Here is a 25252-nt window from a genome sequence, read left to right on the forward strand (position 1 = left end):
GTTGGCAAATGTGTCAACCACGATGCAGATTGATGACGATGATGATGGCGTGCTGCCGACTCATTAGAAAGTGAGAGAGTTGTTTTCATGATTACGAGCTGAACAATGAAACACAGTCACTGACAGAGTGGGAGCTGACCAGTAAAAACAGCAGGGTCAGTATCTCGGTGCAGCCGGTCTGTTTTGGTTCCCATCATTCTGTTAACACCTGATATTTCAGATTTGTGCTGTGAAGCTCCACATTGTGTTGACTGACAGAACTTGGTGTTATGGTTCCACTGATCTGTCACTGTCTGTTTAAATCTCTATGGACCGAGTCCCCGACAAAAACCACGTCAACTAAACCGTCCCACTGCAGGGTCCATCCAGCGTTCACACTCCACCTGTTTGGTTATGGACTCTGGTGTGTTTGTGTGTGTTGTGCTCTCAGCTGACACCACCTGAAAACGATGACTGACCTCAGGACTGTGATTAAACAGCTCTGAAATCCATCTGGTAACGTAAACCGTCAGGGAAGAGATCCTATGACTGATCTGGAAGCCTCACAGTTCTGAAGTTAAACAGACACAGTAACTGTCCAGCTGGAGCCTGTTTCTTCCTGTCTCCACCTGTGTGCCTCACCTTCCTGTTCCAGTCCTTTCATATGACACTGATAAGAACTTTGAGCTCTTTGTGACCTGCTGAGTCTTCTGCCACTGGAGTCCGTCCACTTCAAGCTTCATCATGAGCTGTGTTCAGAGATGCTCCTCTTGTAAGTGGCTGTCTGAACCTCTGTCATCACTGAGCTGCTTCACCACAGAGCTGCTGCTCACTGGATGGTTTCTGTTCCTGCAGGAGATCAGCAGCTGCTCAGCTCTTCAACCCACCAACAGTCAGAGTCACTGAGGTCTGTTTGGTCAGGAGCCAGGAGAGGAAGTGATTGGCTCAAGGGAATCACCAACCAGCCAATCAGCAACAAGTTGTCAGTGCAGGTGCAGAACCTGAAGTTTCAGAGCATGGTTCAGATTAAAGCAGATAATCACTCAGGTGAGCAGGTGAGTGTGAGTGAAGGCCGGAGCAGAAACCGTGGAGCTGCTTCACTCTGTCCTGACACATGAAGACTGACAGACTCTGCAGGACAGGTGGTCCCTCTGGGCAGCAACAGGTCAAACTTGGCTCTAAAATGTTTTTCAATTCAACTTTATTGATATAACATATAGATAACATACATAAAATATGTTCTACAAACACTTTGGCCAAAGTGATTCACGCAGGATTAAAACAACACAACAACAAAAAACACTGAAAAGACATCTAAAAGAAAGGTAGTGGAAGAGCTTAGTGATCTGCATGGAACATAAAACCAAAGAAAATCTCATGTCACAACTTTACAGTCGTTTCTGAAAGGTACAGAGAATCACAACAGTCTAAACAGGTAGTGATAAAAGTGTGAGTGAGGATTCTGAGTGACTTTGGAAATATTTCTTATTTCTTCCTCTAAAGATCTGAGGCTAAAGTGATCCCAAATATGTGATTAGTGTTTTCATTTGTTTGCTGAGACCAAACACAAAGTGTAGATTTTCTCTTGCTGCTTTTAAAATGTTTTTACACATCCATGTGTTAATGTTAGTGAGACAGGTGATGAGAGAGAGCAGTGCAATGGAGTCATTTGGGGAAACAGAGATGTACAATTGTGTATCATCAGCGTACAGATGGCACCCAATATGGTGATGGTTGATTCTGTTTCCCAATGGGAGCAAATATAGTGATAACAGGATTGGGCCATGAATGGTTCCTTGAGGAACACCATATTCAGTACTGTGGGTCCCCTGAGGATATTCACCATTCCTATGGCTGTTTCATTAAATAAGAATAAATCAGACTAAAACACAGTCAGAGACCGGCTCATTTCTCATTTACCACTTTGATTACAGCACTCTCTGTGCTGTGGGCTGCTGAATAACCAAATTGGAACTTTTCTAAAATGTTATTGGTTAAATGTTTCCTGAGTTCAGAGGACTTTATTAGTCTTGTTGTTCCTGAGGAGAGAGTAGTTCAGTTTGTGTGTTAATATTTGCTATGCTGGTTCTAACAGAAATGTTTTCTTTCTGTTGAAAGTTGAGTTAGACTGAGAGCAGGTGGTGGATTTAAAAGATGATCAATTGTAGAAAAGAAAACTGTGGTTATTTTGGTTTTCTGAATTAATCGTCTCTCTTTCCTGACGATGTAACAGTTAAATAAAACCCTGTGTTTAAAAATATACAAGTGAACATGTGATTTGCTTTTCCTCTGTCCTCTCTCAGCTTTTCAAAAGCTTCTTTTTCCATGGTGATTTGATTTGTGGTGTTTTTTGATCAGGAGAAACTGAATCTAAAGAGAATCTTAAATTATCATTGGAAGCAACAAGGTAATTGAATAAGTCAGTAGTGGTTGGAGGAAATGTGTTCAAATGATTTGCTAATTATGGTCATTGATAATGCTGCACTTCACATCAACAGTCTCTGGATGTAAAAACAGTCGTGTTAAACAAAGACGAGAAACAAGTGAAATGCCAACACTGAAACTCTACTGCCCCCCTCACTCTGTCGGTGAAAATTTAAACTACATTTGAATTTACACTGAATTATTATCCTGCTACAAACAGCAGAACTAAACACCAGTCAAATATAAGGCTATAAAGAACAGGAAGTAAATATAAAAACATTATTTACCACACAGAAGGATTTAAAGGGCTGTTAATTAATGATGAATTAAACCAATGATACTTGTTGACTTATCATTAAGATATATAGACATGCTCATACAAAAAGGCTGGGAGATGTGGCTAAAAACCTCATATCTCAACAGGCTGAAGAGAAGCAGTAAATGTGCAATAAAATATAAAACTATGAAAATGTATCAGTAACATAATGAGTAGATTTTAACTTCAACTTACTTTTTACATTTATCTTAAAAGATTTTAACTTCAACTAGAGTAAAAAACTTTTTTGGATTCTATTCACCGCAGGGGCTGGTTACAAATATTTAGCATATTCAACATTATGAATATGATCACTTAATATATCTTCTACAAAGTATTACTGAATACATCAATAGGATGGAAGATAAAAACAACATGTTCCTCCTGTACAATAATATCTGGGAAAGTTCAGCTGAAGAACATGAGGCTTCAACGTCTGAGTCAAACTAATCTTCAGAGTTCAAGTCATTTTACTGTGAAATTCCTTCTGTGTGAAGCTCAACAAGGAAACTGTTCAGAGCTGAACTTCATGAGCTTTAAGTCCAGAGACACTGATGATGCTCTGTCAGATCCAGAGGAACACACAGGGATGATGGTGGACTGGACTCTGTGTGTGACAGTGGAGCTGTTCTCAGATCAGTTCAGACTGCAGCACTGAGAGTCATCTCCACTTCTGATTCCTCTGTCAGTCACTGCTGGATCAAGCTCTCCTCTCCACTCTCACCTTTAGAAAAGTGGTGACTCCCATCTGTGTAGAGAAGAAGAAAGCAGAGGAGATGAATCAGTGTTTACAGAGACTCACTTCATCAGTCAGTGATGCAGCAGGGACTTCAGTCCTGTTCAGACCAGATGTGCAGCAGCTGCTTCCTCTCAGCTCTCATGTTAACGTGTTGGAGTGAACACACTGAGCTGGAAGCTCACAGACCTGCAGAGACGTTCAGCATCAAGTCTGTTCACTCTGCACATTTCACTCAGTCCACAGTGGAAACAAAGTGCTGAGTCAGCAACAGGTCAGTGATGGATTCACTCCTGTTACCTGTCAGCTGATGTCACTTTAAACACAGAGTCTCTGTGTGTTGATCAACATGTGAGCTGCTTCTGAAACATCACCTGACTGAACATGGAGGCTGTCACTAAGAGCCAGGGACTGTCAGGCTCCATCACACTGATCTCAGAGCTGTGACACAGATGAAACTGATCAGCTGTTTAGTGTTGAAACCAGAGAACAAACAGTCTCAGATCAGATTGGACAGTTTGATGAATGAGGACACAGTCTCTGTCCATCTGTGAGGCTGTCAGCTGGAATCAGCTTTATTTCCTGTACACATCAACACAACAACAACAGTCGTCTTCACATCAACTCACACACATGATCACAACAAGCTTGTGGCTGCTCTGATTGGCTGACTGTTGTCTCTCTCTCTGTCTGTCCAATCCTGAAGCTTGTCCCCATTCTCCTCTCACAGCTTCACTGAGGAAAGCAGCCTGAGGAGGTTGGAGGTTCACAGGAAACACTGGATCTTTGCTCTGATACTAACTGTGTTGAGTACAATACTGCTGAGAGCAGCATGGACTGACTCCGCCCCTCTACTGACCTCAGAGTCTCCAGTCTACAGTCTGGACTCTCCACGAGACCACGGAGATCCTTCAGGGCTGAATCCTGCAGGGTGTTGAAGCTCAGGTCCAGTTCTCTCAGATGGGAGGGGTTGGACTTCAGAGCTGAGCCCAGAGAAGAACAGCTGATCTCTGACAACCTGCAGAAACTCAATCTGAATAAAGAATCAAATATGCAGATCAATGATTGATAATCAATCAGATTTGTCCTGATCAATGATCTTTGTCTAAAATGAGTAGAGTGACTTTGTCCTTCTGTTATTGTGGATCATCATCATGTCAGTACAACACAACATTGTCAACACAACAGTTGTGTGTGTTGTGTTACAGATGAAAACACACACACACAGTTTGATCAAACAGACATTAGTCCTGACACTTCACTGAAATCTACTGAAAAAAAGAAGATTGTTTCTTCATTTTCTTTGGACAAATATTAGTTGTGAGGATCTTGTGTATGTTGTTGTGATAAAAATGAATTGACTTGAACAACTAACACTGGACATTTTCTCCAGTGGATTTAGAAAACATGAGTCCTCTGACTGAGAGAAATACGAGTGTGTGAGCTGTGAAGGTTGAACTGAAGTGAACAGACATTATTCATGACAAGTGAGTGAAATGAGCTGAAACTGAAGAATCATTCTCAGTCTGAGAGAAGAACAACTGGAAACATGAGACAACAACTATTTACAATGTCATTCATTCATTCACAGTCAATGGATTCAACTTGTGTGTGAAGCTTCATTAGCTGTGGATTCAAGATATAAGATCTACAACAGTGAACTGACCTCAGAGTCTCCAGTCTACAGTCTGGACTCTGCAGAAAACCACACAGACCCTTCACTCCTGGATCCTGCAGGTCCTGGTTGTAGCTCAGGTCCAGTTCTCTCAGATGGGAGGGGTTGGACTTCAGAGCTGAGACCAGAGAAGAACAGCTGATCTCTGACAACCTGCAGCTCCTCAATCTGAATAAAGAATCAATGATGTGAGTTTAGGAGACAAAGTTCCTGCTTGAAACCACAAAGAGTCAAACAGACAAAGTAAAAACAGCTCTCATTAATATTCATGACAACATGCTGCTGCTTCAATAAAGACGTAGTGACTCCACCTCTTCAACTCTGCCAGCTCCACCTGTGGCTCCATCTATACAAACTCATGTTGTGCAGATTCTACTAAAGATCCTCAAGTTTTCAAAGACAACAAACATGTCAGGCTGAAGTTTGGAGACATGAGAACAAATGTATAGAAATATATATTAAATTCACTAGTTGATGGAACGGCAGAGACACAGACACCTGGTGACTGAGCTCAAATATTTAACACAGTCAAACCTACAGGATTTATGTTGCTATGACAACATGGCATTGAATATTGGAGTCAGCACAAACATCACAGAGCCTTATGAAAGTGTTGGGACCATCAACTATTGATTATAGATCAGTTATTGTCTGACAGATTCAATGTGTTTCTGTTGGTGTTTGAAAAAGTCATGAGGTGAAAGTTGAGGAGAAACAGTCACTGGACTAAAAGCAGAGAAGAAGAAAACAGACTTTACCATGAAGATCCTCAGTGTGGATCAGTATAATATCAGCCTCATGTCTGCAGCTCAGTGTCAACACAACTTTCACATCACATTCATCTCAGCACAGAAAGAAAACATGGAGTCTGACCTCAGAGTCTCCAGTCTACAGTCTGGACTCTGCAGAAAACCACACAGACCCTTCACTCCTGGATCCTGCAGGTTGTTGTTTCTCAGGTCCAGTTCTCTCAGATGGGAGGGGTTGGACTTCAGAGCTGAGCCCAGAGAAGAACAGCTGATCTCTGACAAACTGCAGCTCCTCAATCTGAATAAAGAATCAAAGATGTGAGTTTAGGAGACAAAGTTCCTGCTTGAAACCACAAAGAGTCAAACAGACAAAGTAAAAACAGCTCTCATTAATATTCATGACAACATGCTGCTGCTTCAATAAAGACGTAGTGACTCCACCTCTTCAACTCTGCCAGCTCCACCTGTGGCTCCATCTATACAAACTCATGTTGTGCAGATTCTACTAAAGATCCTCAAGTTTTCAAAGACAACAAACATGTCAGGCTGAAGTTTGGAGACATGAGAACAAATGTATAGAAATATATATTAAATTCACTAGTTGATGGAACGGCAGAGACACAGACACCTGGTGACTGAGCTCAAATATTTAACACAGTCAAACCTACAGGATTTAAAGTGATGAAACAACCTGTTGCTATGACAACTTGGCTTTGAATATTGGAGTCAGTACAAACATCACAGAGCCTTATAAAAGTGTTGGGACCATCAGCTATTGATTATAGATCAGTTATTGTCTGACAGATTCAATGTGTTTCTGTTGGTGTTTTAAAAAGTCATGAGGTGAAAGTTGAAGAGAAACAGTCACTGGACTAAAAGCAGAGAAGAAGAAAACAGACTTTACCATGAAGATCCTCAGTGTGGATCAGTATAATATCAGCCTCATGTCTGCAGCTCAGTGTCAACACAACTTTCACATCACATTCATCTCAGCACAGAAAGAAAACATGGAGTCTGACCTCAGAGTCTCCAGTCTACAGTCTGGACTCTGCAGAAAACCACACAGACCCTTCACTCCTGGATCCTGCAGGTTCACGTTCCAGCTCAGGTCCAGTTCTCTCAGATGGGAGGGGTTGGACTTCAGAGCTGAGACCAGAGAAGAACAGCTGATCTCTGACAAACTGCAGCCCCTCAATCTGAATAAAGAATCAAAGATGTAAATCAATGATTGATAATCAATCAGATTTTTCCTGATTAATGATCTTTGTCTAAAATGAGTAGAGTGACTTTGTCCTTCTGTTATTGTGGATCATCATCATGTCAGTACAACACAACATTGTCAACACAACAGTTGTGTGTGTTGTGTTACGGATGAAAACACACACACAGTTTGATCAAACAGACATTAGTCCTGACACTTCACTGAAATCTACTGAAAAAAAGAAGATTGTTTCTTCACTTTCTTTGGACAAATATTAGTTGTGAGGATCTTGTGTATGTTGTTGTGATAAAATGAATTGACTTGAACAACTAACACTGGACATTTTCTCCAGTGGATTTAGAAAACATGAGTCCTCTGACTGAGAGAAATACGAGTGTGTGAGCTGTGAAGGTTGAACTGAAGTGAACAGACATTATTCATGACAAGTGAGTGAAATGAGCTGAAACTGAAGAATCATTCTCAGTCTGAGAGAAGAACAACTGGAAACATGAGACAACAACTATTTACAATGTCATTCATTCATTCACAGTCAATGGATTCAACTTGTGTGTGAAGCTTCATTAGCTGTGGATTCAAGATATAAGATCTACAATAGTGACCTGACCTCAGAGTCTCCAGTCTACAGTCTGGACTCTGCAGAAAACCACACAGACCCTTCACTCCTGGATCCTGCAGGTCCTGGTTTTCACTTAGGTCCAGTTCTCTCAGATGGGAGGGGTTGGACTTCAGAGCTGAGACCAGAGAAGAACAGCTGATCTCTGACAAACTGCAGTTCTTCAATCTGAATAAAGAATCAAAGATGGAGATCAATGATTGATAATCAATCAGATTTGTCCTGATCAATGATCTTTGTCTAAAATGAGTAGAGTGACTTTGTCCTTCTGTTATTGTGGATCTTCATCATGTCAGCCTTCTACACACATCATCCAAATGTCAGCACAACATTCATACAGCTGTTGATGTGAACACAGGTTGATCAGCTGCTGCTGACCTCAGTTCAGTCTGTGATCAGAGGAGAATCAGAGGATTCACGTCTGTTTAGTCTGTTCCCTCTCTGACACTACAGACATCAGCACAGAAACAAAACACTGAGGACGTGAACAAACAGTGAGAACTCAGTCACACTGTTCAGAACAAACATGGTGGAGCAGCTTCAATGTTCCAAAGTCACCAAACAACTGCACAATGTCACATTTACAGGAGGAGGGAAAAGATTTCTCTGTGTCCACATCTTTAAAGAAGAACCTGTGTTACTGTTGAGAACTTGAGGAGGACGAGTGCTCGGCCTCAGTCTACCACCGGTGTTACAGCCCATTCTGTGAGCCGTCAGATTCTGTGACCTGCAGCAACAACCAGTTCACCTTCAGGTAACGTTCAGAGCCTCCTGCTGGAAAACACCACAGATTTATTCAGCTGATCTTCACTGAATGAGGAAGTAGAATTCATCTGATTTTCACATCAACCCCCCGGGGAGGAGCAGACTGAGTGAGGACGGGGTTAATGAAGGTCACAGAGCAGAGATCAAACCTGTGCTCACAGTCCTACAACCCTTCAGCTCAGCACAACGTCCACGGTTTAGGTCTGATAGTTGATGAACAGAGTTTCTCTGAGTGTCAGTGTCAGTCTGCTCTGGTAACTGCTCCTGAACCACAGTCACATGACCACTTCTGTTATTCATGTGATTAGAAGAAGCTCCATTCTTCAAGATCAAGTCTGAGCTTTTGTTGTGTTCACACACAATAAACTGGATATGACATGAAGGACACCTGGAGCGCTTTGAGTTCACAGTGCACAGGTTCAGAGAAGCACAACGTGGACTTGAAGAGAACAGAAGTGAGAGCAGCTCAGTTCAGGTAACAGGGACCAGACTGATCTGCCAACAAAACCCCTACAGCCAACCTCCCCTGGAGCTCAGCTTTCAGAGCAGGCTCCTCTGCCTCTGCTGCCAGCTCTGTGTATCTGAGCTGTTTCCTCTCAGAGGCCGTTTCTCCTGCGTCCTCCCATGGTACTGTCAGCTCCACAACATACACAAGCTGCTGTGTTTCTGACCACAACACAACATCTGCTCTCAGATCAGTGGCAGCTGCCTCCTGAGGAACTAGGAGCTGTTTTCCTGGATCTCCTCTGATTGGCCAGTCCCTCCCTGCCTTCAGCTGCATCACGCCTGTTCAAAGCTGCTTCCTGAGTCCTTCACCCTCACCAACAAATCAAATCCATCTTGTCTCCTTCTGCCTCCAGTGAGTTCACCTCTGAGCTCTGACTCTCAGTGGCTGCTGGGAGACTCCTCAGCACCTGCTGATGTCTCCAGGTGTGTGGGCCTGGAGACAGGCTTGTTTTAGCCCCTGATAGAAGGAGCCCACATGAAGCTCCACCTGAACATAGAGGACATGTTGGCTCCTCAGCTGTTTATTCACTATGATGTTGGGGAGGTGGGAGCTGCTCATAAATTGCTCCCAGCATCAATCTAATCCTTCCTGCCTCCATGTCCCCCCTGCAGGATGGTGCAGCGAGGTAGACCACTTTTATATAACACAATATTATTAGTCTATACAATAATTAGTCCGGCCCCGGCCCCCAAACGGCCCCCGGGGATTCTCCTGACCCTCCCCATCACCACTCTGCTCCTGGTCTCATCTTCCTTCTTTCTCTTCACTGGCTGATTTTTTAAATCCTCACACAGAAATCCTGAAAATGAACCAACCAATGAAAAACTGGAACTTCACAGATTTGAACTGAATATAAAACTACAACAGTTCCAGTCAGTGAACTGACCTCAGAGTCTCCAGTCTACAGTTTGGACTCTCCAGTCCAGCACACAGCTGCTTCACTGCTGAATCCTTCAGGTTGTTTTCATCCAGGTCCAGGTGTCTCAGATGGGAGGGGTTGGACTTCAGAGCTGAGGACACGACTTCACAGTGAGTCTCTGAGAGTCGACAATCAACAAGTCTGTGATGAAAGAAAATATAAAATGTGTTAGAATAAAATCAGACAGTTTGTAATAAAAGACACTGAAGTTAAAATGCATCTGATGAGAAAAGATGATGATGTGATGAACATCTGCTCTTCACATCTGTGGCTCAGCTCATCTTATCTGATTGTGTTTGACATGAAACAATAATTCTCATCACTCTCTCTCAGACCTGCAGAGTTTCATGGGAATCTTTGTTGTGCAGATGAAGGAGGGAAAATGATGTTACATTTCTGCTTCCATCATATGATTTGATCCAGAGTCACAATCTTGTTCAGAAAAACAGTTTTATTCTCCACTGTTTTTAAACTGACTCCAGATTGCTTGGCTCTGCTGCCTCTCTGTAGAAGTCAACACACACCACTGCATAAAACACATCTGGCTCATTGTGGTGAATCAGTGGCAGCGCCCACGTTGATCCATGAACAAACTGTCCTCAGTAAAACACTAGTGATCAACACTTAGTGGACTCTACAGTTACAACCTGGAAGTGTGTGTGTATGTGTGTGTGTGTGTGTATGCGGCTCAACAGTGAAATAAGATTTTCCTCATTTGAAACTGTAAACCAATAGAAAATCAATATGTGGCATCATTGCTGATGTCATGGCGGCCTGTCACAGATAAATCAGTGTGTGGGAAACACTGAGGTCTAATCTACAGATACTGAGCCCACACATGTCTTAATGTCCGGTGGGAACATTTCCACACCGTGGCATCCCTACTCCAGAACATTTCACCTGAGGTCAACTCAGTCAACAGTTCAATCTAATCTGTGTTTGCTGCCTGGTTTTCACAGAAGGTCCTCACAGAAACATGACACTGAGCTCTGGTGTGTAGAAGAAGACTGAATCCTCCCATTCTGCTCTGATAGATTCACACCTGTGTTCTTGGCTGAAGCTGAACATTTCCTGATACGACTCTCCTCTACAGCAACAAGAGAGAAAACACCTGGGACTTTCTGTCTCATTCAACACAATCTATGGAAAGACTTTAAAGCTCCACCATGACACTTGAAAAAACACAAGCTCACTCTTTAACATGAAAAGTTCAATAATCAATAAAGCTCAGCCTTGATCAGGTCAATACACTCAGGGGTTTACATCTCCACTCTTGTTCTGCTTTGACCAGTTGAGTCATTTCACTGATGTGATGACTTTTCTCTGCTTGTGCAGCTGTTACATTCTGTTTGATCATGAACCATTATCCCATCAGTGTTTGTTGTTACCACAGTGGCTGCTGTTCAGCTCCACTTTTAAAGCAGCTTTCATTGGAGCCCACTGTTTTTGTCTCCTGTGATTTAAAGGGGGGGGGGGGGGGGGGGGGGCGTCCCCTAACATCCTCCATGCTCATCATTACTTCAGTCATCTCTGGACAATGATTCAGGTCTTATACAAACTTTACTAAACACCTGCTAGAACCTGCTCATTAGAGCTTCACTGCATTCACTGTTCACTGTCAAACACTGATGACTGTTGTCATAGAAACCTCATGAGTCTTGAACACAGACCTCCACAGATTCATCACTGCTCTCCTGTAACACTGTCACAATGGACAGTTTCAACAAAGCTGAACCAGAGACATCTTCTTTTTTCATTCACACATTCTTCTTCCTCAGAAAAACCTGCTGCCTACATTACCCACAATGCACCTCAACCACCAACCCTCAGCATGAGATTAAGGTGTGTTATGCAGAAGAGAGGGGCAGAGGGGGCTACAGAGGTCTGGTGTCATCTTCAGACTCCGCCCACACTGACTCAGGTGACATCACCTGAGGACATTTATCAGACTGCACAGCTGGAGACACTAAAGGTTTAATACTACTGTTTTCTCATATGCAGGTGTCCTCCCCAACACCTGGAAACACCTGGAAACACACACTGAGGTGTAAGATCAGTGGAACTGCTTTAATTAGTTTGATCAGGTTTGAATTAAACCAAAAAGATTCAAAACAACACAGAACATTAACAATTCAATGAAGCATTGAACAATTACACTGAACAAAAATATAAATGCAACATTTTCCTTTTTGCTCCCATTTTTCATGAGTTGAATTCAAAGATCTAAAACATTTTCTATCCCCACAAAATAACCATTTCTCTCAAATATTGTTCACAAATCTGTCTAAATCTGTGATAGTGAGCACTTCTCCTTTGCAGAGATAATCCATCCCACCTTACAGGTGTGGCATATCAAGATGCTGATTAGACAGCATGATTATTGCACAGGTGTGCCTTAGACTGGCCACAATAAACACAAACACAACTGACCTTTGATTGTTTCAAAGTAAAACTAAGAATAATGAGAACAAATGAAAACTATGTTTATCTGAATTTGACTCAACTACTGATCTAATCTACTGATTGATAATTATATTGATCATGTCTGGACTCACCGAGCCTTCCTGCAGTTCCTCACAGCTGGGATCAGTCTCCGTCGTCCCTCCTCTGATGTGTTGTACTTCTTCAGGTCCAACTCATCCAGAACCTCCTCTGACATCTGCAGCATGTAGGCCAGAGCTGAGCAGTGGAACACAGAGAGTTCCTTCTCTGATCTGGTCTCTGACTTCAGGAGCTCTTGGATCTCCTGATGAACTGAGTGGTCCTTCATCTCCATCAGACAGTGGAAGATGTTGATGCTTCTGTCAGGAGAGATTTTATCACTGTTCATCTCCTTCAGGTTGTTGATGGCTCTCTGGATGGTTTCTGGACTGTTCTCTGTCTGACCCAGCAGACCTCCTAAGAGTCTCTGGTTGGACTCCAGAGAGAGGCCATGAAGGAAGCGAACAAACAGGTCCAGGTGACCATTTTTACTTCTGAGGGATTTCTCCATGGCTGCCCTCAGGAAGACATCCAGGGTTAAATCAACATGTTGTTTTCCCAGGAAGTTCTCCAGGACCTCTGTGTTCCTGTTGGTGTAACAGTGGAACATGTAGACTGCAGCCAGAAACTCCTGAATGCTCAGATGAACAAAGCAGTAGACTGTTTTCTGGAAGATCACACTCTCTCTTTTGAAGATCTCAGTACAGAGTCCTGAGTACACCAAGGCCTCTGTGACATCCAGACCACACTGCTCCAGGTCTTCTTGGTAGAACATGATATTTCCTTTCTCCAGATGTTCAAACGCCAGCCTCCCCAGCTTCAGAAGAACTTCCCTGTCAGCCTCCATCAGCTCCTGTGGACTCGTCTCATGTCCCTCATCATACTTGAGCTTCTTCCTCTTTGTCTGAACCAGCAGGAAGTGTGAGAACAGGTCAGTCAGCGTCTGGGGCAGCTCTCCTCTCTGCTCTGTAGTCAACATGTGCTCCAGAACTGTAGCAGTGATCCAGCAGAAGACTGGGACTTGACACATGATGTGGAGGCTCCTGGACTTCTTGATGTGTGAGATGGTTCTGCTGGACAGCTCTTCATCACTGGATCTCCTCCTGAAGTACTCCTCCTTCTGGGCATCAGTGAAGCCGCGTACCTCTGTTACCCTGTCAACACATGTAGGAGGGATCTGATTGGCTGCTGCAGGTCTGGAGGTGATCCAGACCAGAGACGAGGGAAGCAGGTTCCCCTGGATGAGGTTTGTCAGCAGCAGGTTGACTGATGACGTCTGTGTGACATCAGACACAACCTCCCTGTTGGTGAAATCCAGTGAAAGTCTGCTTTCATCCAGGCCGTCCAAGATGAACAGAACTTTACAGACAGCCAGCTGCTCTGCTGTGACCTTCTGTAATGTTGGATGGAAAACATGGAGCAGCCTGAGAAGACTGTACTGCTGCTCTCTGATCAGGTTCAGCTCCCTGAACGAAAGCAGAACCAGCAGACTGACATCTTGGTTCTCCAAGCCCTCTGCCCAGTCCAGACTGAACTTCTGCACTGAGAAGGTTTTCCCAATGCCAGCGACGCCGTTGGTCAGAACCACTCTGATGGGTCTCTGTTGGTCAGGTAAGACTTTAAAGATGTCGTGGCACTTGATTGGAGCGTCATGGAGGGTTTTCATCTTGGAAGCTGTCTCCAGCTGCCTCACCTCATGTTGGGTATTAACCTCTTCACTCTGTCCCTCTGTGATGTAGAGCTCAGTGTAGATCCTGTTGAGGAGGGTTCCACTTCCTGTTCCATCACTTCCTTCAGTCACACGTTCACACCTGCTCCTCAGACTGATCTTATGTTGATCTAAAACCTCCTGCAGACCACTATCTGCTGAAAGAGAAGAGATAATGTCAGACTGAAGACAGAGAATCTGAGAATCTGCTGATTATTTTCATCAGCTACAGAAAAACTAAAGAGCAGCAAAGAAAAGCTTTTTAATGTTGTGCTTTTTAGAATCATCTGAAATGTCAGTGCTGTGTGATAGAACAACTGACACTGGAGAAAACAACAGGTCCTGGTTTCAGAAATGAAGACATCAGCAGACACATGTTCAGTCTCACTTTGTACAGTGCTGCTCTGACTGGCTGTCTGCAGTCCAGGTCTGGTTCTGGGTCTTTGTCTACACTGGGGACAGGAGGGGTCTCCTGAAGAGCCAGACTGGTCCCAGTATGAGGTGACCCATTTCCATAGCCTGTAGAGAATGGATCCTTTAGGATCCTTCAGGACGTCCTGACACAGAGCACAGAAGGACAGCTGTTCCTCCACAGAGACACCACTCCTCTTCCTCCCTCTGTGAAGACATGTCTTCATCACTAACATGTCACAGTCAAATATGTCTAATAACTGAATCATCTTCAGCTCAGTTTACAGTAGAAACTGTCTCTTACTGTGAGTCTGAGGGTCCAGGTTCAGGACTGAGGTCTGGAGGATCAAACTCTTTGTACCAGTCACTCTTCATAGACAGACAGCTGGATCCTGGAGACTCTTCTCTCAGTCTGTGGTTCTGACCTCTGCAAACACAAACATGTTTTTATTCACATCACATCGATCACTGATCAATTCTCTGATGACAGAGTCATTGTTAAGATGGAGACGGAGCAAATATTCAAAAAGGAATCACATGGATGAACTGACCACATCTAATAAATCTAAACAGTCTCGTTCTCACCTGGAAAATTATGAAAACTCAGTAAAGTGATTTGAAAACAGTACGAGGACTGAAGTTGTAAGAGCTTTGAGTCTGGATTGACCGTGGGTAATGCCGGATTGAGCTTTTATTTTGGTACTTCCTCTGACCAGCAGTCTGAATTAGCATATTAGCTAAATATAGTGTTTCACTAATGTTTAGATTTAACATTTAAATTTAACATTAAAGTTGACTAAATGTGGTGAAATGTTGTTGTTTCAGTATGAACCACTTTACAATCAGCGGCCCATATTACATAGAGTCTGAAATCTGTATAAACAGCTGACAAATATCTAGTTTGATGTTAAAGAGGCTCAGTCATTTCCTCCAACAGCTGCTCACTGTAGTTTGGATCAAACTAACTGTGGAGAGTGAAGCTCTGACATGTGAAGCTCATCATTCAGGCTGTAAAATGATCCTGCAAAGTGTGGTCAACTCTGTTAGATCCCAGCTCATCCAGGTTCACCAATACACTGCTCTCTTCTTCTGTGGCTGCTTCTCTGCTCCACCACGGCCCTTTAATTACTGACATCTTTACATCTCTGTCATGTTCATCAGCTGCAGCAAAAATATGCACAAGAAAAAAGTCAAACTCTTCTTTGTTGGGATCATTTCACAAGAAACCAGCTCCTCAGCAGTCACTGTTAATACACTGATATGTCAGAGGAACCAGGGGAAGTTATTTTCTGCAACACTACAGCAGCTGTTACAGGAAGTGACATCACTGCAGGAGCTCAACACACTAAACACTGTTACAGAGACAGTTTGGAGGTTCACAGGTTTGTAGCAGGTCTCTTACTGTGAGTCTGAGGGTCCAGGTTCAGGACTGAACTTTGGAGGATCATCTCTGGACCGGCGCCTCTCCACAGACAGACAGCTGGGTCCTGGAGACTCTGCTCTGTCCTCCTCTTCCTCCACACAATCACTCATCTTCAGGACTTCAGTCAGTCTGAGAGGGAAACCAGTAACACTGACTGTGAGCTCACACACACAAGAGTCAGGACAAACAAGCTGCTCAAGACACACACACACACACACACACACACACACACACACACACACACACACACACACACACACACACACACACACACAGGTTTTCCTCTCAGTGTCTCTGTGTGGACAGAAGTTCGCTGTGACTCTTCTTCCCTCCACAGTCCACAGGGACAAACTGACTCAGAGACTTTGACAGTAAAATAATAATAATGTTGTGTTAACACTCACCTGCCTCAGCCTTCAGTTTCCCTCCTTCTGCTCCGTCCACTTCAAATGGAGTCTGAGCTCACTGAACACTTTCACTTTCAGCTGCTCCTCCCCTCTGCAGCTACAGGAAGTCACATGACTCTGTGTGTGTGTGTGTGTGTGTGTGTGTGTGTGTGTGTGTGTGTGTGTGTGTTAAAAACAGGTTTGACCTGTTCCACCATCATTTATTAAAAACAGACTCTACCTTATTCACCTTCACATGAAAAAACAAGTCTCACTATTGCAACAGAATTATCTTGATTTCCATTCATCTAATATCATTTTCAGGTTGAACTGGATCAAACATTATATTAAGAATAAAGATGTCATGACCTGCTCTTTGTATGACAGTTGTTGGTCTGGAGTCTTGGACTTTGGTTTGTTTTAAACTTGTCTCTTCTTCTATGTTTTAGTTTTAAACTCGTCTCCTCTTCTATGTCTTAGTTTTTGACAGTAAAATAATAATAATGTTGTGTTAACACTCACCTGCCTCAGCCTTCAGTTTCCCTCCTTCTGCTCCGTCCACTTCTAATGGAGTCTGAGCTCACTGAACACTTTCACTTTCAGCTGCTCCTCCCCTCTGCAGGTACAAGAAGTCCCATGACTGTGTGTGTGTGTGTGTGTGTGTGTTGACCTCCATTCCTGCTGTTCAGTGCAGCATACCAAGGGACAGTTATGGCGTCAGACACTGTATCACAGTTAAACACAAGTGGCTCTGGATCATCGACTTCTTCAGACCGCAGCACACAGGCAGGCAACAAGTGACATACAACACATTCATCTTACAGTTATTGAACTGTAACCTGGTTACTGTTCACTGTGTCAACATTGTTTCAAGAAGAAAACCGGTTTGTATAATCAGGGTGGCAGATCAGAGACGCCTGGTTCCTCCTGGAGAGGGGACACACCCCATCTGGATGTTATCTGGATAAGAATCTCATGTTGAAGCAGGTGTAAATGAAAATGGGATGCTTTGCAACTGGAATGAGATAAAACTGAGGTCCAGATGTTGCCTGGCTTACGTTGTGATCAGATCACATCCAGGTGTGACAGTGTGACCACATTCTTGAGAGAAAAAAAACACTCAACAAGTTGAAAGGTCACAAAACTCTGAGTCTTCTGCTAACTGAAGTTACTGAAGCAGTGTTAATATATCCAGTATATACAGGATCACAGTGCAGACAGAATAGAGAGATGTGATTATCCAGGTTACAGATCAGATGTTGCTGCCATGTGGAGCCTGATTCATTCAGAAATCTGATTCTTCACCTGCTACATGTAAATGCTGATTTTTACAACATCTGCACAGCACTGGGTATCAAACCTCTGTAAGCTCCCTAAGTACAGACTGAATTCTGTCCATAGTATCAGAACCTGTCTGCTACTGAAAGCTGGTGTTGGAGATTTACACTCTGCTTTGCTTTGAGCAGTCAGATAATTTAGTTCATGTATTGTTTCTTGTATTTAGGCAACATTTAAGTTGTCTTCTTTGTTAAATGGAGAAAGGTGTTTTTACTAAAGGGTCACTCCACCAGTTTGAACCTTTATGGAGTTATGTTACTAAATCTCTTCAAAAACAGTTTGATTTTTCCTCAAAGGAAGTCATGAAAAAGTATCAGTCAGGTGTCAGCTACTAACAAAAGACATGCACACGTGATATGCATGTAAACACAATGTGCACATGATTTCCTGGTGTAACCTGATTTCTCCCAGCAGCCTGCTTTACTGTGTGCACGTAAACCTACTGACTCAACTGCCACTATTGTCCTGTGGGGGGTGTAAACAGGCTGAGGACATGTGTCATCTGTGCATCAACCAGGAAACCACGTTTTCAATGCAAAACATCATAACAGACATTTAGTGTGTGCTCACCTTTGGTGCATATAATTAATATCAACTGTGGCTTTACTGGAGATAATCTACAACCCCAGGAGAGAAGTCTAAACAAGTGAGACTAACCTTTCCCAGATCAGTGTGTAACTACTGTTCTCACTGTGTCCTGTTGATCTGCAGGAGACCCCAGTGCACTGGTGGTCCTGGTGGAGGAGGAGCTGGTAGTGACTGACCTGCAGAGTGAGGGCTGGCCGGTCATTCAGACACCGTGCCTGGTTCCCCTCCACAGCTCGGCCATCACCTGCTCCCACCACATCTCCACCACCCCCCTCAAACTGTGGGACAGGGTCATCGCTGCTGGAGACCTGCAGAACACACACTACTCCAAAAAGGTCTGAGCAGATGTCAGACTGTTGAAGAGCGCTCCAGAGAACTCTGTGTTTACTGTTATTCATCATTTATGATTGCTTTTATGATCTTATATGATGTTTTACATTAGATATGTGAAATTAGCATTATTGAAAGTAAGTTATTTTAAGCCTGGTATAAACCAGGGACTGAAATCGTCTTAGATCTTCTGGAATGACTGACAGAAGAGTCTTGCTTCTGTTTGCATGTTGGCTTCACTGGGATGTGGTGGATGCTGCAGAGCAGTAGTCAGGGGAATCTATACTGTATTTTATAATCTGATCTAAGTTTCAAACCTCACATAAGCAAGTTAGCAAAAACAGCTTTCTTCCACCTAAAACAGTGCGCCACTTTTTAACTCAACAAGTTGCTGAAAGGCTCCTTCCTGCTTTTATTCCAAGCAGACTGGACGAATGTGATACTCTTTCTACTGGACTTCCAAAAAAGTCAATCGAGAAAACTACAGCTAATTCAGAACTCTGCTGCTAGACTTAACGAAAACAAGGAGGAAGAGCATATTACTCCTGTACTTCCTACACTACAGTCCCTGTACTATCCTGATTTTAAAGTTATTGACTTGTGTACAAAGCTCTCAATGGTTTGGCCTCTTCCATCACAGATTCTCTGTTGTTTTATGTCCCTCCATGAGCTGTTAGATCCTCTACAGCAGGACTTCTAAATACTCTCAAAGTTCCTCAGAAAAAAAACTGGGGACGTGGCTTTTATCCATTATGCACCTAAACTACCAAGAAATATTAGTGGGACGGGCTCAGTGGACATATTATTTAGTGAGCAAGTCCCCAATCTTACTCACCTGCATCATGTAATGCAAGTTGAATAAGATTACACTCCCATCTCAGTGAATATAAAATGGATTCAATAGAAATGGATTTTCTTCTCAAACAGTCACTTGACTGGTTGTAAACTTTCAGTGTGTTGAGAAGAGTCAGAAACATCTGTATGTAAAAACAAAAAACTCAACCTGTATGTGACTGTATATATATATATATATATATATATATATATATATACACACACATATATACATATATACATATATATATGTGTGTGTGTGTGTGTGTGTGTGTGTGTGTGTGTGTGTGCAGAGCTGTTAATCATTATGATGCAATCTTCTGAACATGGAAGCACTGTTTCATTTCTGGTCGGACAGACGCCATTAAGTCGTATTATTGTTAAACTTTCATTTCCCCTCTCTCCACGCAGCCATGGCCAATCACAGGAGGCCAGAACCTGGCCCCAGACCCTCCACAGAGAGACCTGCTGCTCACAGGGTCAGTGCAGCAGCAACATCTGTATGACAGACTGACAGACATCATTTTAGCCAAATCATTTTCTGTTTGTTTGTTTTTACTTGAATTTCTATTATGTATCTGTTTTTTTCAAAAGAACAGTGATACAGAACAGCAAAACCATTGCACCAATAAAATAAATATTTCCAGCATATTAACATGTTAATATCATTATTACAAATGTTACAGAAGCATGGTTCAAAATGGACTTAATCAGTCTTTTATGTTGAAGAAAGAAAAAAAAAAGCTGCAGTTGCACAGATGCAAATCAGCAGCCACACATGCTGTCCAGGTAAATACCTGTTCCATTTTCACCATCTTCTAATGTATGAATCATTTCTCAATCCTAGCAACAACGACAGCGTGTTTATATGTTTATGTCTGTGTGTGTGTGTTTGTTTGTGTGCAGGCACGAGAATGGCACCGTGTGTTTCTGGGACGCATCAGGAGTCTGTCTGTATCCCATGTACAGGCTGAGCACAGCTGAGCCTCTGAAAATGGCTGTAAAATGTCACAAGATTTGTCACATGTGGGAAAAGAACCTCTTATCAGGCACAAAAGGTCAAAGAGCTGCAGTCAACTTGCATGATGGGAAAATCAGGATCCAGTGTGTTTGTAGCTCAACTTCTTCTTGTGACTAAAAATCCTTTTTTCATCTGTCTTTGAAAGCGTCACAACTTCATGGCAGTGCAAAGCTGATTTGCTGCTAAATCATTTTCCATCATGTGTTGTGCAGGTTGGCTGTTTTGACCCGCACAGTGACGACCCGAGGCTCGGCGTTCAGAAGATCCATCTTTGTAAACACAGTGGCTACCTGACTGTGGCGGGCACTGCTGGACAGGTGAGAGGACTGATTTTGATTTGTCGACACTGGATAACAGACGATAATGATAATAAGTAAATAACAAACTAAAAAACTAACAGATACAGGACATGACATTTTACACAAAGACATACCCACTCACAACACCGTTTAACTGAGCTCCACAGCCCAAAAACCATTTCTAACTCTGCATCTATAACAGTTAAATTAGTATTAAATCTTCCCCTCTGCCCTGTAGGTGCACCCTGAACCCCAGTGACCAGCTTGCCATGGAGGGTCCTCTGTCCAGGGTGAAGAGCATGAAGAAATCCCTCCGACAGTCCTTCAGCAGCCGAATACATTATATTATACATTATAATACTTACTTCATTATAATTCACACGTGTCTCCTCATTTCCTCACAGGCTCACATGACCCCCCCCCCCCCCCCCGTGGGCTGTGTATGCATACATGCTCCGCCTTCCTCCTGCAGAGCACAGGGCAGACGAGCCTGTCACAGCGCAGCCGGGTAAGAAACACTTTAGGAAGTTTGTGTTTTTTAGGATGGGCTGTTTTCTCGTCTCTGTCCTGTTGTTGAAATGTCCTCTGCTCTCTGTCACCGCCTGCTTGAATCCAGCTAAGGAGATCCAGCTGATGCACCGGGCTCCTGTCCTTGGTATAGCGGTGTTGGACGGTCCCTGTGCTCCTCTCCCTGAGTCCCTGGGGGGGGGGGGCACGGCCTGGCTCGCTCACCTGACATGCAGGGATCACACCAGCTCCTGGTCATATCTGAGGAGCAGTTTAAGGTGAGAAAGCATTTCACACAGGCTTAAAATAACTAACCAGCAAGTTACTATCAACTTATATATCCAATCCAATATATATCCAATATAATGAAATTGATTTTGGTTGAAATGTATTATTTGATATCAAGTGATAAATACTTTGATGTTGGTGACAATTAACCAGAACAGATTTTAATGCAACAATTCAACTGAATTCCACTGAAGGATGCTGGTATATTAAATGATGAGGACGGTCTTGTTGCATATTTTTCTAATTGCGAACAAATATCATGGGGAAAAAAAACCAAATGCCAAAGGTAACAATTTGTCAGACCATCTGTCAATACTTTCTGACCTGATCTCCAAGACCACTGGTTTGTACAGAGAACATAAATCTTTAAAAACGCTCAGTAATTTCTGAAAACAGATGGTCACTGTAGTTTCTATCATCATTTTTGGGCACTATTTTCAGCAGCGGATGAATCCACATTTGGTGAGTGAGTATTTCTGGCAGCTGGACAGTGTGTGTGTGTGTGAGATTAAGTCAAAATAAAAAAATGTGTGTGTGTTCAGGGTGATGAAGGAACATGTCGCCCAGTCCAACAACAGTGTTGCTCACTGATGCTTTTTTTATAGTTTCTGGACAACAGCAGTTTTTCTATCACTACGGCACAGAAGAATAAGATATATCATTATTGGTTTCAGTCTGTTTGCAGGATTTGTTGGTAATAAAAAAATATGGTATATTATTAAGCTTTATCCTTTAAAATATATATGTGTACAGACGATGGGAGAGAGCAGGTCTTCTGGTTAAATTCTGAGACTATAGAATGAGAGCACACAGGGAGATGTTTTGAAGTGAATGAAACACTTGATGAGGCTCATGCTGTGGTGAAGTGTTTGCTCACGGTGGGTTTCTCTGCTGCTCTTTGCTCTGGTATTTCTGTCTCAGCTCAGCTGTGTAGATGTTAAGAGGCTTGAAGGGGTTAATGGACAGTAGCATGTTTCTGATGTAAGTCTGGGGGAAAGAAGATGACACAGCCATTCAATGAATATATGTACACTAAACCTTTTTAGAGAAAAACTATCAAATCTAAAAAACTCATTTGGGAAGGACTGTAGATATTTGGGTCCAGATTTGTTTTGGTAAATTTTAGCCAGTTATCTGTGCTTTCATTTTTTTTCTGAAGCACCTTTAAATTGTCCTTACCCTACATGGATGGTGTGATTTTTTTTTAGCATATACCCAGCTATATGTCATCTTTTTCAGTTTTAACACAGATGCCAGCTGCTGGAGAGGTGAAGAAGAGGAGAGTACCTGAGTTACCTGATGTAAAATATTTCAGAGGTGTGAGGCCAGTAATGAAACTTACATAGATACAGTCACGGTGGAACCTCTTCTTCAGGTTCAGAAGCACAGAACTCTCGCACACTTCTCTGAGAACATACAGTAGGCAAACAGGTTAATTACACTGTAGGTGCTGTGTGTGTGTGTGTGTGTGTGTGTGTGTGTGTGTGTCTGAACTCACTCCAGTTGGGACAGATCTTCCACTTCATCCACCTCTACAGCTCTTTTGCTGCCTGGCATCACCACCTAAAAAAAAGGCAGTAACATGAGCAGATCCGGAGACACGAGTCAAAATAAGAAGTCCACCTCCACCACGCTCCTCAGGACCAAGACCTTCATACACCTCAGCCCTCACCTTCTCTCTACAGCCATCTTCTAGTCTGGCGAGCTCTGTATATATCATTAGATTCTCAAAACCTGATCGAGAGCCCTTCATGTGTTTTGTTTCTACGCTTCTCTCTGCTGCTAATGTTCCATAAACTTTCCTCAGCAGGTGACTAATCCACTTGCAGCGATGGTGCAGTGCGCTGCAGCGTGTTTTAGGTTCTGTTGTATCTGCACAGACCAGGAGATGAATAAACCAACAGGAAGTCTTTCATGGCTCATTGTTTTGTGTGCACAGTAGCTGTGAGTGATGAAGCCAAGGTGCTTGGAGGTGAGACTAAGATGAAATACAGCTACAGTAACTACCATTTTACACTGTATCTGTATCTATCTGGACCACCAGTACTTTAAAGAGCCTGTCCACCCATTGTCCATCCACACAGGCGTTTCCACTCGTTTGACCTCATTAAACCTCCTTTGAGGACTGTTAGTGTGGGTAAGGTCACATCTTCATCATTGTTAGTGGTTCATGTGAACACAAAGCGGTGCAGTTGCATGTGAATGCGAGTGAATGTGAACAGATGTGTGTTTGGTCCAGGTGTGCTTGAGTTGAAAATATCTCAGTTTACACCAAGGATTTGCAAATAATCAAAAGCTTTAAGGCTCCAGTTCATGAATGTTGAAGAACTAAAAGCAGAGGGATATGAAGGAAAATAAAGAGCCAGAATTCCCAGGAGCCAGTGCATACATTGGTAGCTGGCTACAGGTTATGTCTCTGCTGTCAATACTTTGGTTGTTTGTGGTGAATAAATATGGTCAGTCTGTTGTTTCTTCCATCCTCTAGGCCGGGGGAGCTCACAGGACTTTCATAATGCAGTGTTAATACCTGTGTGCTGATGCTTCGGCTCTCCAACATCTCCTGGGTGGGGCCCTCTGATTCCCACGGGCCCCTTCCATTGTTGGCAGAAACAGTCCTAACCTGGCCCCCATTATCATAGACTGTCCCTTTGCTGCAAAGAAACTACAGGTATTAAAAAAATATGGTGCACTAAAGTACAATATCATACTTCAAGTAGAAGTAGAAACATGAAACAGGTATGCTGACAGTCCCTTAAAACTATATATTTGCTAAATTTACTCAGTTTACAGCACTGGAAATTAAATATTTAATTGAACTTTATATTTATGAATAAGAGGTTTATTTGTCCAGTTACTTTCGGCCCTTCTAATCATCACATCTGTGTATATGAAGAAGTAAAATTTCTACACCGTTCATCTGATGTGCATGTCAACACATCACACCTCACACTGAAACACAAGTCAGCACTTCAACCTTGTTGTCATTGTTTTCTCTTCCAGTTCAGAGACGACTCTGCTCCTGCTGCTACTTCCTGACTGCTCAGTCTCTATTTACAGTCTTTTTCCTACAGTTTCCTCAAGGTCAGGCCCTTATCAGCTATCAATGCATCATCAACAAATACACAAATACAGACTGAATGTATCTGGTGGCAATTTTCTACATAACTTCAACACAACTTTCTGGACTCTGAAGTTATGAAGCTGTAACCTGAGATAAAAACGAAAACTCCAGAAAAGCTATATAGGCCCGGGAACCCAGCCATGGTTATATAGCTCATTCAACGTCTTCAGGTTGCAGATGATGATGACTCATCTTGCAGGGTCTTCCTGAGAGAGAGCTGCTTCTGTCAGCCGGCCCAGCCTCGGCCAGGTTCCTGAGAGAGCTCAGGCTGCAGTGAAGCCACGACCATGGCTCAAGGCAGTTAGTGGACAAAGCACCTCATTTCATAATGGATGATCAAAACTCTTGGCTGTGCATGTATGACAACTGATCACTCCTTTATCTGCTTCATCAGAGGTGGCCTGGCTGCCACGGTTCACAAAGACACAAAGATTAAAGTTCAGCTTTTAGAGAAAGAAAAAAAAGAAAAAACAGAAACTGAAAGAGAGCACTGAGTTTTGGAATATAATCAGACAAGCCAAATGATGGGCTGGAAGTCTAAATGTTGTCCTCATTCAATCACTTTTCTTTGTAGATGAATGATGTGGGAAAATATCAGTTACAGAGTAAAG

General features: G+C 42.9%; 2 protein-coding genes and 1 long non-coding RNA gene across 9 annotated transcripts in view; 2 read left to right on the plus strand and 1 right to left on the minus strand.

Moving 5' to 3' along the window:
- Positions 1–25252, plus strand: part of LOC139612045 (NACHT, LRR and PYD domains-containing protein 12-like) — a 606901-nt gene that overhangs the window by 61576 nt on the left and 520073 nt on the right. The window lies entirely within an intron of this gene.
- LOC139612046 (NACHT, LRR and PYD domains-containing protein 12-like) overlaps positions 1111–25252 on the minus strand; it is a 286486-nt gene continuing 262344 nt past the window's right edge. For 6 of the 7 annotated variants that reach the window (XM_071467178.1, XM_071467176.1, XM_071467174.1 and 3 more), the window contains 6 exons: positions 7706–7882; positions 6899–7075; positions 6004–6177; positions 5122–5298; positions 4315–4488; positions 1115–3467 (listed from right to left, as the gene is read on the minus strand). In XM_071467178.1, the coding sequence (XP_071323279.1) occupies positions 3446–3467; positions 4315–4488; positions 5122–5298; positions 6004–6177; positions 6899–7075; positions 7706–7882 (901 nt within the window). In that variant the 3' untranslated portion in view covers positions 1115–3445. Of the gene's footprint in view, positions 3468–4314; positions 4489–5121; positions 5299–6003; positions 6178–6898; positions 7076–7705; positions 7883–25252 lie in introns of all 7 variants that reach the window. The other variant, XM_071467173.1, reaches the window with a different exon arrangement.
- Positions 21106–24187, plus strand: LOC139612062 (uncharacterized). The gene is made up of 3 exons (XR_011686435.1): positions 21106–21233; positions 21342–21510; positions 24006–24187. It is a non-coding gene; the product is annotated as an uncharacterized lncRNA (long non-coding RNA).

Source organism: Trachinotus anak, unplaced genomic scaffold (assembly GCF_046630095.1).
Source record: "Trachinotus anak isolate AG129_WGS33_773 ecotype Australia unplaced genomic scaffold, CSIRO_AGI_Tana_v1 ptg000030c, whole genome shotgun sequence".
Classification (NCBI taxonomy): Eukaryota; Metazoa; Chordata; class Actinopteri; order Carangiformes; family Carangidae; genus Trachinotus; species Trachinotus anak.